Below are 12,149 nucleotides of genomic sequence, written 5' to 3'. Positions count from 1 at the left end.
ACTTTCATTGAATTCTGCGTGTTTTTGTTTTTTTATTTATAGTATCTGGTGTCATTACATGCTGCCATCAAATATTTGATATGGTTTTAAAACAGTATCATGACTAAATGTTGACATGTAATAGTTTATTCACCAAGATGGGTTCCACTGAACTAAAGTCAAAGTAATATTTGTTTTTGCCTTTTATAACTCAAAAATAAGGTTTAGTTTTGTGTAAATGAGGTATATTGACCATAAATCCCATAAACAAGTAAAACTTGTGTTGTGAATTGGAACTAAGTTTAAAATGTGCACAGATATGGGTGATGATGTGCTTCATAGACCGTGAAACCAGGACAAAAGTTGCACAGTTGACGGGAAGACAACCCTAAATTAAGAAAAATTGATGCATATACTTGTTTATTTCATGATCTTCTAATTGTACATAACTCTTTCATGATCCAATATGGATTTTCTTTTTTCCACAACAAAGTGCTGAATGTGAACATGTTAAATAAGCTAAACTTTAAAAGGGCATAAAGGTAGTCTGTGAAATGGATCGACAGGTCAACAACATTTAAGAAAGCTTCCTCATTCATGTAAGTGCATATCATGGTCAAAAGTAGCATGACAAGGTAGTGTTTTTACAAAGGCCTCTGCAGAGACACCAATACTTTGGAGAAAACACTATTTGTGTTTACTTTGCGACACTAAGGCATGATGAAGTTTTACATAAATGTTATGGATACAGTATATTTGCCATTAACCTGCTAAGCTTTTTGATGTGTTGAGGTTGGATGTTAATGTTGATATCTTGAGACTTGATCTATTATGGTGCTAAAATAGGACATTTTTAACATGGGAGGGGACAAGGGTGGCCAAAATGCATAATTCGTTCTGGTTTCTGTGAGCCTTAAGTACAGAGGCTTATCATGTATTCAGAATATTGAATTGGGTTTCATTTAGTTGCCATACGTTGGTCAAACATATTTGAATTGAAGGGCCATTTTTTGCAGCCGCTGAATTGGGACACAGCTACTGCTTGTCGCTAATCACAGAACAATCTACAAGTCAGATAGATTCTTCGACATGTTGACAACCAACAAGAACGATTCAAACAAACAATTGTTCGACAATTCACTGTCATTGCTATTTTCTAATGAGAGATGCAAAACCACTCACTGGTGTTATTAAATCCTGCTATTAAAGCCTTTGACTACATAGCCTGGATTGTTGTGACTTTTCTTTGTTATTGTTTGTATTCATGTGAAAAGGAAATGTCTCCCATTGCTGCCAAATATGAACCTGATAATATTCAAAAAGTACAATAATCTCCCTTAGATATTGAATAAAGTAGCAGTAATCTGTATTATGATCATCCTACTGTAATTTAAAGTAAACATACCTTAATAATGTATTCATAATAATAAAGTGCTTGAGTGGTTTGCATTTCAGCACAAAGCTAGTGAATTGCGTTACTAGGCAACCCGCGAAATCCCGGAAGAAGACTCGTATCATTAATAAATAAACATAATACATTATAATATATATAATTCAGTACAGGAAACACAACAGCTGGGCATTTAGTTTATGGTACAATGTCCGGGAAAAGATAAAGAAACGATAATATAAAACCTGTTTTATTATGTGATTGATAGAGACGTTGGTGCGGCAGTGGAGAGGGAACTATAAACGAACTCTCGCGAGATTTCATGGGTTACCTAGCGACGGGACTCTAACCACACCAGCACATCCAACCTGTCCCTGTTTTGTTTTTACTCCGTTTTCTGTGCTTTTCTCTGGATTAAAAGCTAAGTTAATATGTGTTGATTAAGTTAGTCTGAATGTGTGGAGAGTTTTTGTGGATTTCGGTAACTTTTAGGTGAGTTTAGGCATTACAAACTGCTTTAAAGTCCAGTGAAGATGTCCTCAGTTGTGGCCCAGCCTTTGTTCAGCTTCGGGCTGCGGACAGGAGTGAGGAACAGCGTGAGTTTCTGTGATGAAAACACCGTGGTGTTCCCCTGCGGAAACACCTGTGTGTGCTACAACACCTCCAGGAGGTCTCAGAGGTTCATCCCAGGTAGGAGAAAATATAGTTTACTTACTGTTACACATCTTTAAACTGTACAGTAAGTAGATACCTGAGTATTTCCATTTGCTGCTACTGTGTACTTTTACTCCACTACAGTTCAGAGGTAAATGATGTACTTTAACTGCACTACATGTATTTAATACCTTTAGTTACTTTACAGATCTGGATGAATGATGTGAAATATAATCAAGTGTTAAATCAGACTTTAGTTCCACCTGGAGTAAATTCACAAGCTACCCTGCAGTATACAAAGTCATTCAAACTAGCTGCACCTTTACCAGCTTTGAGAACACTTTAATGATCAATCATTATAAAACATATCATATATATTATTCTGAAATGGACCAATCTGCACAATGACTACTTTTACTGTCGCTACTTTGATGAGAGTACTTTGAGTAACATTTTGAATGCAGGACTTTTACTTGTAACAGAGTATTCCTACACTCTGGTACTTCTACTTTTACTCAAGTACAATATCTGAGTACTTCTACTTGTACTCAAGTACAAGATCTGAGTACTTCTACTTTTACTCAAGTACACAATCTGAGTACTTCTACTTTTACTCAAGTACAAGATCTGAGTACTTCTATCACCTCTGTTAAACTGTCAGATACATTTCTTTAGTGGATTTAAAGTAGGCTTCGGTGCTGTATGAAATGCTAAGATAAGTTAGGATAAGATGTACTTTATTGATCACAATTTGGGACATTTTTGCTGACTGACTTTCAAAGACTGGGACATGAATGCTTTTTGATGCTTTAAACGGTTTCCAGAGAGCCTCGTAATTTAGAAGATCCATTCATATAAACAACACCACCATAGCAAGGGCGCCGGAAGCGGGGGGGCCAGGGGGCCATTGGCCCCCCCACTTTTCAGCCCTGCCCCACATTTTCGCAGCAGCGGATGCCGCGGAACCCTGTACAAATCCCGTTTCAATAATTCCCCTCTACTCTAAAGACGCATCTAAAACGCGATCTGATCTAGTATATTTTGTTATTTGTGATTGTTATATTCAATCTCATTAGCTACAGGCATTTTGTAAAGGGAAAATGACAGCTCTCACTCGCCACTCTGCTCTTCCAGCACTGCTTCCCCTCCCTCTGTTGAAATTATGAATGTAAGGCGTATAGTAATCATACACGGCAGGGTCCGTTACAGTTTGTTTTTATCTGATTTCAAATAAACAAAGTCTTGGCTTTCAGAATATTAAACTTGTTTCTGCAAATTCAGATGATAAATACAACTTTGAAGCTTGTAATGGCATAATTACAAGCGGAGAACGGACGGAGTAACAGCAGGCATAACAACAGCCGGTGTTTTCCCCGGGAAACAAACACAATACACACAAACGCAAAATTACACAAACACACACACGTATACGGGCTTCCCCCAGACCAGTAATCCAAACGAAAATATCTTCCCCCCGTACTAATTTGATCATTTGCTCCGCTAATAATCAATCAGATCGATGGATTCCAGAGAAGAGGAAACTTTAAAGGTCTTTTTCTCAAAATGATGACTAACAGTCATTATATAATGTGACATATTTTGCTTAATATTTTGAGTACAAAAACAATCCTGATATAGCCTATCATTAGAAAGCTAGGAATCTCCTCTTTCCAACAGTGTATACAACTCAAAATGTGTCTTCGGGTCAATGCAACAGTTTCTTCCCCTCCGCTACCGGCCTCTTAAACAACAACAAGGCGTGGCCCCCCCGACACTTTACCTCTGCCACATCATAGACTATGCATTACATTAATGCACACAATGTTCATACTCCTTACTGCACATATTCTTATTTCGCCTTTCAGTTTATATTCTAAAATTCATTCATAGCATTCTATTTCCATGTAAAAAAATTACTGCTTTATTTAATTTGCATTGCTATTTAACTGTATTTTATTACGGTGTAAAAGATTTTTTGTTTTATATTAGATTTCTTGTTTTTTATATTTGATGTATGCACCATGACATAAAGTCAAATTCCTAGTATGTGTGAACCTACCTGGCAATAAACCTGTTTCTGATTCTGATTTCGATGGAGCAGGTCACTTTGCATTAGGTAAAATAAAGCAGGCAGACATAACAGGAAGAATATGTACATTTTAACCATAGACTGTATATATAAATGGACGTAGGGTCCGTGACGTCACCCATAGAATTCTGCAGAGTTGCCGAGAAGCCCTTAGTAGTAGTGATGTGTCAGTCGCGAACGAGCCGGCTCAAAGAGCCGGCTCTTTTAAGTGAACGACGGGAGCCGGCTCGCGCCCGCGAACGAGCCGTTTTTTTGTTTTTGTTATTTGTTGTTAAGTAATACAAGACAGAATGATATGATGATCTCCGCGCTACAGCTGCTCCGTGCATGCATGCAGTGGCATGTAATATCCAAGGATTAGAGACTGTTGCTGCTGTTTTGAGCATTGCAATACATTTATTTGTATTGTTTTTTTATGATTAGAGACGGTTGGATGCTGCTGTAGCCTACTAAGCATTGCAATATATTTATTTTCACTATGTTATTTATTTATTATGATTATCCTTGGGCTCAGCAAAGATTTTATTTCAGCTGTTGCTGTCTTTTTTTCTATAGTTAATACTGAAATAGAGCCCTGCTGTTTTATCAGGGCCTTTTCTTTAAATATAATTTTAAAATGTCGATACAGTAGCCCCTTTTTATAAATGTCTATGCTTAAGTTTTTATAGGTGTTGCTATCTGCTTTGTGTAGCGTGGTTCTACAAGCAAGTCAGTGCATTCATGGGGTGGTATCAGAGAGATACAAGGGTCTGTAAATGCAATGAAAACAATTGGCCACAAGCAAATAATTGATATTAAACATGTAATTTTTACTTTTGAATACTTCAGTACAAAGGATGTATTGGAATAATTTAAGTGATATGTGTACACATATAAATCATTATCAAAACAGGGTTACATTTGATTGAATTATAAAAGGTATAAATATTGTGGTAACTGAAGAGCCGTTTGGAGCCGAAAGAGCCGGCTCTTCTTGGTGAGCCGAGCCAAATGATCCGGCTCACCAAGAAGAGCCGGAATTCCCCTCACTACTTAGTAGGCGGAGTCGGCCACTAACGGCTCGACAGTGGCGTCAGAGTTCCACTCCCGCCTGCCTCCAAATAAGGGCAAGAGGCGGAGCCGAGGCGGGACCTCCTGCCTCCGGGCTGGAAGTAACAGAGCTAGCTGAAGCTACCAAGCTAAGCTAACTGCTCACCATCTGCAGAGTTGCCCGTCGCATTGTACGTTTCTAATGTAAGCGGACATGAGACTATTCAGCAAAACTTAAATAGTAATCTAAGTTGAGTTTTTAGCATAATACTTCAGAATCTTAAAATCCCCTTAACGTTTGTATGCCAATGTGCTAAATTAAACACTGGAATCAAGCAAAAATATTAATATGTTTGCATGACATTAGTTATTTATTATTTTGCCATCACTTAATTATACGTGTAATACATTTAAGTTAAGGCTAAGGTACATGTGATGATAGCTAGTTAGTGCTCTTACCTGTGAGGGCCCTCCTCCAAACAGCATTATAACCAGACTGTATCATTAAAACTACAAGTACCAGTTCTAGATCCTTGACTTTAGACAAACAATTCAAAAGACAAAATGTATTTTAAAGACCAATCTTTATTTGAAGGTGCCTCTCAACCTGAGATATTAGTTATACAGTAATAGTATGACAATCTAAAAAAACTGAGCAACTCAACAGTCAACTTTATATTTCTTATTGTCTAAAGCATTTATTATTTTCATTTTTCCCCTCTCATATTCAGTGTGGACGGATTGAGACAGCGTGGTGTCCAGAGAGCTGCAGAGACTTCAGGAGAAACCTCCGTGTGATGGACGTCCTGTCTGTTGGTTTTGGAGAAGACTCAGGGTCTTTCCTCAGCGAGGAGGACCAAGCCTGATGGAGAGAGCCCATGCATAGCTGATACCACCCGATCAGGCCTAGTCTGTCACTTTATTTGACTAAATGTGTTTACTTATAACATTTAATAGGTTTACACCTTCTGTCCATATGTGCTTTTTATTTAAAACATGTTTGATTAACTTTTTGGTTCACATTTCAATAAATTGAATTTGTATTTGCACTCCTTTTGTCCATTATTCTTACTGAAAATGTTAGATTACACATTCACATCCGACTGAAGATTGGCCCCATTTATTTGCGTTGCAAACTCTGTGGTACAAGGTACATGTTGTGAAGCTCATGAAGTGAGGCAAATAGAAATAATCAGCTGATAGAGTGTAGATGTGGGAAATAGGTGCATTCGATCAGCTGACTGTGTTTTCACAATAAAAATAGTTTCTTAGTGAATGTCCTGTACTGGTCTTAACATCTCATAACATCAGCTTTTCATTTTCCTCTTGGATGTTCTTCTTGACCCTCGGAGAAAGAGGAGATGCTGAGTCGTGTCTTTCAGGCATGTCCTTTCCTAACAAAAATTACAGGAAACATAAAGCATATTATTGCAGAACAAGTGTGTTATTTATGAAAGAGGTGTGTTTGTGTTTAGGGGCTGTAGATATAATTATTTTGTAATTGTAATGTTTTTTTTTTTTTATTTCAACAGTGAGCTACAAGACAATCAGATTATGAATGAACAGTATGAAATTCATCAACATTGAAATGTATTTTATTATCAAAATAATATTTAACTGTTATTAAAACAAGCTTGCTCTGTTGTCTCACTGAAAGAATAACTTTTACTACGTTTTTACAGACAATATTGAGAGATAAATAGCAGTTGTCACTATGCGTTAAATATCTTTGCCTTCAATACCTTAAATTAGAAAGCTGACAGTCATATTGCTTGTTAACATCTAAATGTAACCCTTTGCATGGAAAAAACCCTCAACTTCACTGATGTGTAGGTGATCTAGTATTTAGTATTGTTTAATGGAATGTATAGCAGTGTATTAAAGTCAATACTTCATTTATTTAAACCAATATCTTTCTTGATTCTTTGTACAGTATGAAAAAAGAGTATTGTACCTGTGCTGAAGTTCACTGCTGTGAGGAGTCCAGTTCTGTCTCTCACTCTCTGGTCCAGCCTGTCGAATCACCTGGACACTTTAAACAAACAGATATATATGTAAAGAACCATGTGTACAAACAATATAACTTATTATCTTCTGTTGAACATGTTGGATTGTGTATTGTCCGAGTCAGGATCCTTATTATTTTACTGTAACTTTGGAAGTTGTGTTACCAATGCTTACTGTTTATTTGATACCAATTTGGTAATGCAATTAATAAAAACAACAAGGTTTGGGTTCGTTCTTCAGGTGACTGTGACGTTAACGTGTAAGCTCAATAATGAACTCCAGCTCAACCAACCATATTGTAATATCTAAGTAATCATCTTGAAATATGACATTAATAATTGTAATATACACACATCTTATTGTGAGGTTGATTCACATACACTACTTCGACGTTAGCTTGTCTACATACTTGAGCATAGCCAATTTAAATTAACCTAAGCGATGCATAAAGTTCCTACCTACATAATAAAATATCTCTCTAAATTACAAGGATTACCTTATTTTATCAACCTCAAACAGAAGCCTTTTGTTCTATTATCCCACTTAACGCTTAACACTTGTCTATTTCGTTTTAACCTTTATATATACAGTCTATGGTTTTAAGTTAACGTAGCTGATTGAAATCATAAACACATAAATAAAGTACTCGAATTTCACTTACCGCAAAACGGCATTCATGCACCGTCTGTTTTAAACCGCAGAGCGAGTCACAATAGTCCCATATATAAGCACAGTGGCGACTGGTCATTAGGGGCAGGTGGGGCACAGCCCCACCTAGTGTCAGCAGAAAGTATTACAAATAATGATTACAAAAATGCAAAAAAATAAATAAAAAAATATATAAATATATTTTAAGATCATGTTTAATCATCTGATTCGTCTGTACATTGCTGTTTAGTCTGTGTTCTTCTAATTAGTGTGTCTACAGTCACAGTGTGTGCCTATTGAGCTGTTTAGAGCCATGTGGGACAAAACCTGATTATGCCCCTTCCTCTCGCTGTGAAGTCAACGGTGACTGTAAAACTTCACTGCGCATGCTCAGAGTATTTTGTAATGAAATGTGTGTGGCAAAAAAATAATGACCAGAGGGGCATGGAGCTACCATCCCCACCATACGTCATCTCAAATCATTCAGAGCTGATTGGCTGTAAGTACGTGTGCCGCGAAAAGTGTGCTGTGTGAAGAGGAGACGAGAGAGCTGCAGTGGCGCGTCCTAAAACCAGGAAGTAAGCACAAAAAAGCAATGAGATTTCTCCAGAGGATTTTAGAAAATAGCTCGAAATAAGATCTGTGGGAAACGTACCTGTTAGATAAATGCACGTTTTGATTAGCCGGATAACATCCCTCATGTCTACCCTACTTATATAATTTTTTTATCATAAATCTATGGATTAGATTTATGATAGACTTTTGAAACTACAAGAAGATAAGGAGGACTTTTACAAAAAAGTAATAGAAATGTTTGTCCAGAAGGATAGGCAAATGGACTTCATCTTCAAGTCAAGGTAAGACCGCCATTTTATTGAAAATGGGATCTTACTAAGAGAGAACAATTCAATATTTAAATGATAAAATTACATTTTTTGGGGTATCCTTTTGTTGAACTGTCTGTTTAAAATTAATCGAAGCATCAGACAAAAAAAGCTTTTGAAAATAATATTATATTTTGGTTTAGGTCAAAATATAATATTTGTAAACCTGAAGAGTCAGTGCCAGTGCCTCACCAGCCATGAACCTCACTGCACGTCACTGCAGAAGCTTATATATAGACATCTAAGTTTTTTGTGCCCCACCACTTTTGTACATATAAAAACGCCACTGTATAAGCATGAAGAACAAACAAACACGGCCGGGGTCAAGTTGTGTTCCCTGGATGAACTGGGCAGGCAGAGTCGCTGTAGCTTCACGGAGACGGAGCAGCTAGCAGAGAGACAAAAAGCTAACAGCAGCAGTCACCTGACAGAGCTGTCACTCAATGTGACCACGCCCTAATTTATGCAAAAACTTTAAGACCTAATATAAATAAAAGGGTCATGTTAGAAAACAATTCACTCACAGATCCATAATCATGAAGGTGGAATCTAACTATATACATAATAAAATGTATTGCAGCCAGGGCTAGAAACGTTTTTTTTCTGCTGTGAAATTGGGCATTTTAACATGGGGGTCTATGGAAATTGCTCCTTTCTGCAGTCATCGCCTATCGGCCAATATATGAACTGCAGTTTGTGGCACTTCCGTATTGGCGTCCCGGCTCTTCCCCAGAGTTTGCCGCTTGATTTTAACCCAATCAAATAGGACATTGTCACACCATTCAAATGTATCCATATACATTACAACCAATAAAAAAGCTTAGATTTGTTTATCCGTTACGTTGTTTACTTTATTTGTTACGTTGTTCTGTGTGTGTCAGCCGTTAACCAGATAGAAATAATAGATGCAAACATGTCAGAAGAATCAGCGCAGAAGAAAACAAAATACAGTCAATCTAAACTTCACTTTAACAACTGGAAGGTCACATCCCGGACATCCACATCTCCAGAGCCTGGACCTGGTCCTTAATCAATCATAGAAGAACCAGCGAAGCCAGATGAACCCCAAAGCAGCAGCTTTGCAGCAGCTTTGCAGCTTCATGCTCACCGGGAAATATGCATCACACGAGACAATTAATGAACTAATAAATCAAATGTATCGGGAGTCTCTCACCACTCTATTAACTGAAATTAAAAGCAATGCAAAACACTATGCAGTTATTGTGGATGAAACTCGCGATTGCTCCGGGCATGAACAGTTGTCTCTGACTATACGATGGGTATCAGCTGATTATGTTGTCCATGAAGACTTCATAGGAATGTATGACTGTCCTAAGACTGACGCAGAATCAATAACCCTTACTATTAAGGACATGTTAATGAGATGCGGCCTGGACATTGGTGACATGAGAGGGCAAACCTACGATGGCGCATCCGTTCTACAGGGACAAATGTCAGGTGTGGCCAAACGTTTTAAAGACATCAATCCCAAAGCAGTCTCAATGCATTGCACAAATCACAGTTTGAACCTAATTCTTCAGGAAGCTGCTTCAAAGTGCAATATTGTACGTGGTGCCTTCAGTTTAGTTCACGACATACATGAGATAATAAACAACTCACCAAAACGACTTGCCATCTTTAAAAACATTAGGGATGCTGCTGCTGTTCCAGCAAACATCCACTGATAAACTGCGATGTTAACAACCTCATGATAACCTCATATTTTTTAACTTAGGATCATACCTGTGTTTAGTCTAGAAAAAGGTAAATGTGTGCATTTTATTATAAAGTTGTGTATATTTACAGACTGTTGCAAAAACTAAGAAGCTTATAAACATCAGGTTTAAAACTAAAAGAGCTTTACAAAAAAGTAACAAAATTAAAGATGTTTGGAGTTTTATTTTAGTTATTAATTTAAAAAAAATTCAAAGAGATGCTGATTTGAAACCGTTGTTACATACAGTTACGGCATTTCCTGTTTCTGCCGGAGAGGGGGGAGTTTGTCCCAAAGCTTGCGGCTGTATTTACTCCATCCATCTGACAGGAGGGAGCCTCATGTGTCACTCCACGGAGTTCACTCCGTCACGGAGGGGGAGTGTATAGGGGTAGGGTGTAGGGCGTGGTTTGGGATTGGGCCATACTCGCGCACTTTTTTGGCCCCCCCCCACTTCTAAAATGAATCCGGCGCGCCTGCACCATAGTCTAACACAGACATTAAACATTGCACCGTCTCTTATTGGCCTCAAAAACAATAACTTTTTCTTAACCTTATCCTAGGGCTGTGCAATTAATCGTATTTTAATCGCAATTACGATTTTGGCCTGCCACAATTACGAAAACAATTATTTAGCTTTGCTAGGTTGTGACAGTGCACTGCAACATATTTGATCTAATTTATTTTGGTCTAATTTATTTGTATTTATCATATTTATATATGTTTAGTAGCTTGTGAAAGTGCGCTCCAAAATATTTGTTGATCTTGTTTATTGGTATTTATTATTTTGATATTATTTATTTAAATGTATCGTTTATTTTTGTATTGGTTTTTCAGTTGAATTATACGTTCAGGGTAATCAACAGTTACAAAGATACTGTTCAAATTATTATTTGTATTTGTTTTAAAGTTCAATAAATAGATTTTTTCAAAGTCAATGAATAATCGTATTTATTAATCGTGATATCAATTATTGACCCAAATAATTGTGATTATGATTTTTGCCATAATCGCACAGCCCTACCTTATCCTATCCCTAAGTAATTGTTCCCATGTTTTCCCTCTCAATCCCCCCCCCCCTTCAGGCTCAGAGAAGAGTCAGGGTATGCACGCTCTGGCCCTCAGTCCTAACAGGCGGTACCTGGCGGTGTCAGAGTGCGGAGAGAGAGCCTCCATCACCGTGTTCGACCTGCAGCACGAGCAGGGCCGGAAGAGGAAGGTCCTGACGGCAGGAGAGTCGTCCTCTGAAGAGTTCGTCTGCATGGCTTTCTCTCATGATTCAAAGTATCTGATCGGACAGACGGGAGGTCCTGATTGGACGCTGATCTTCTGGCTTTGGGAAAAACAGAAGGTCCTGGCAACAGTGAAGACCAGTACGTCCCGTAATCCTGTTTCCCAGGTGAGTCCTCCGTCCTGTAACGATACAGCCATGAGATGAGCACGGCTACTTCCTGAATAAATCAATGATTGGACAAAACATATTTATTAAAACATTTTTTTTTTTGTGTAAAAATCATTCTATTGCTTTTGCTAACAAATATAGTCTTCTCTACTGGCGGCATGAAACGTTTTTTGTGTTAAAAAAAAGTAAGATTCAACAGTGTATAAATACTCTGTGACAAGTAAAAGTACTACATACAAAATGTTTTATCATAAATAATAGAGTACCAAATGAAGAGTACTCATTTAGCAAATTGGCCATTTTCACAGTAATATATATTATCTCACTGGATTATAATTAATGATCCATTAATT

At 37.5% G+C, this 12,149-nt stretch overlaps 1 protein-coding gene across 1 annotated transcript in view; it reads left to right on the top strand.

Annotated features, from left to right (window-relative positions):
- Positions 1-1,891: 1,891 nt before the first annotated feature.
- Positions 1,892-12,149, top strand: part of cfap57 (cilia and flagella associated protein 57) — a 36,318-nt gene continuing 26,060 nt past the window's right edge. The window contains exons 1-2 of the mRNA XM_034121849.1: positions 1,892-2,059; positions 11,480-11,793. Of these exons, the coding sequence (XP_033977740.1) occupies positions 1,903-2,059; positions 11,480-11,793 (471 nt within the window). The 5' untranslated portion in view covers positions 1,892-1,902. The remainder of the gene's footprint in view (positions 2,060-11,479; positions 11,794-12,149) is intronic.

Source organism: Trematomus bernacchii, unplaced genomic scaffold, assembly GCF_902827165.1.
Source record: "Trematomus bernacchii unplaced genomic scaffold, fTreBer1.1, whole genome shotgun sequence".
Classification (NCBI taxonomy): domain Eukaryota; kingdom Metazoa; phylum Chordata; class Actinopteri; order Perciformes; family Nototheniidae; genus Trematomus; species Trematomus bernacchii.
Note: the sequence above shows the minus strand (reverse complement) of the source record. Positions and strands in the feature narration are given on the sequence as shown.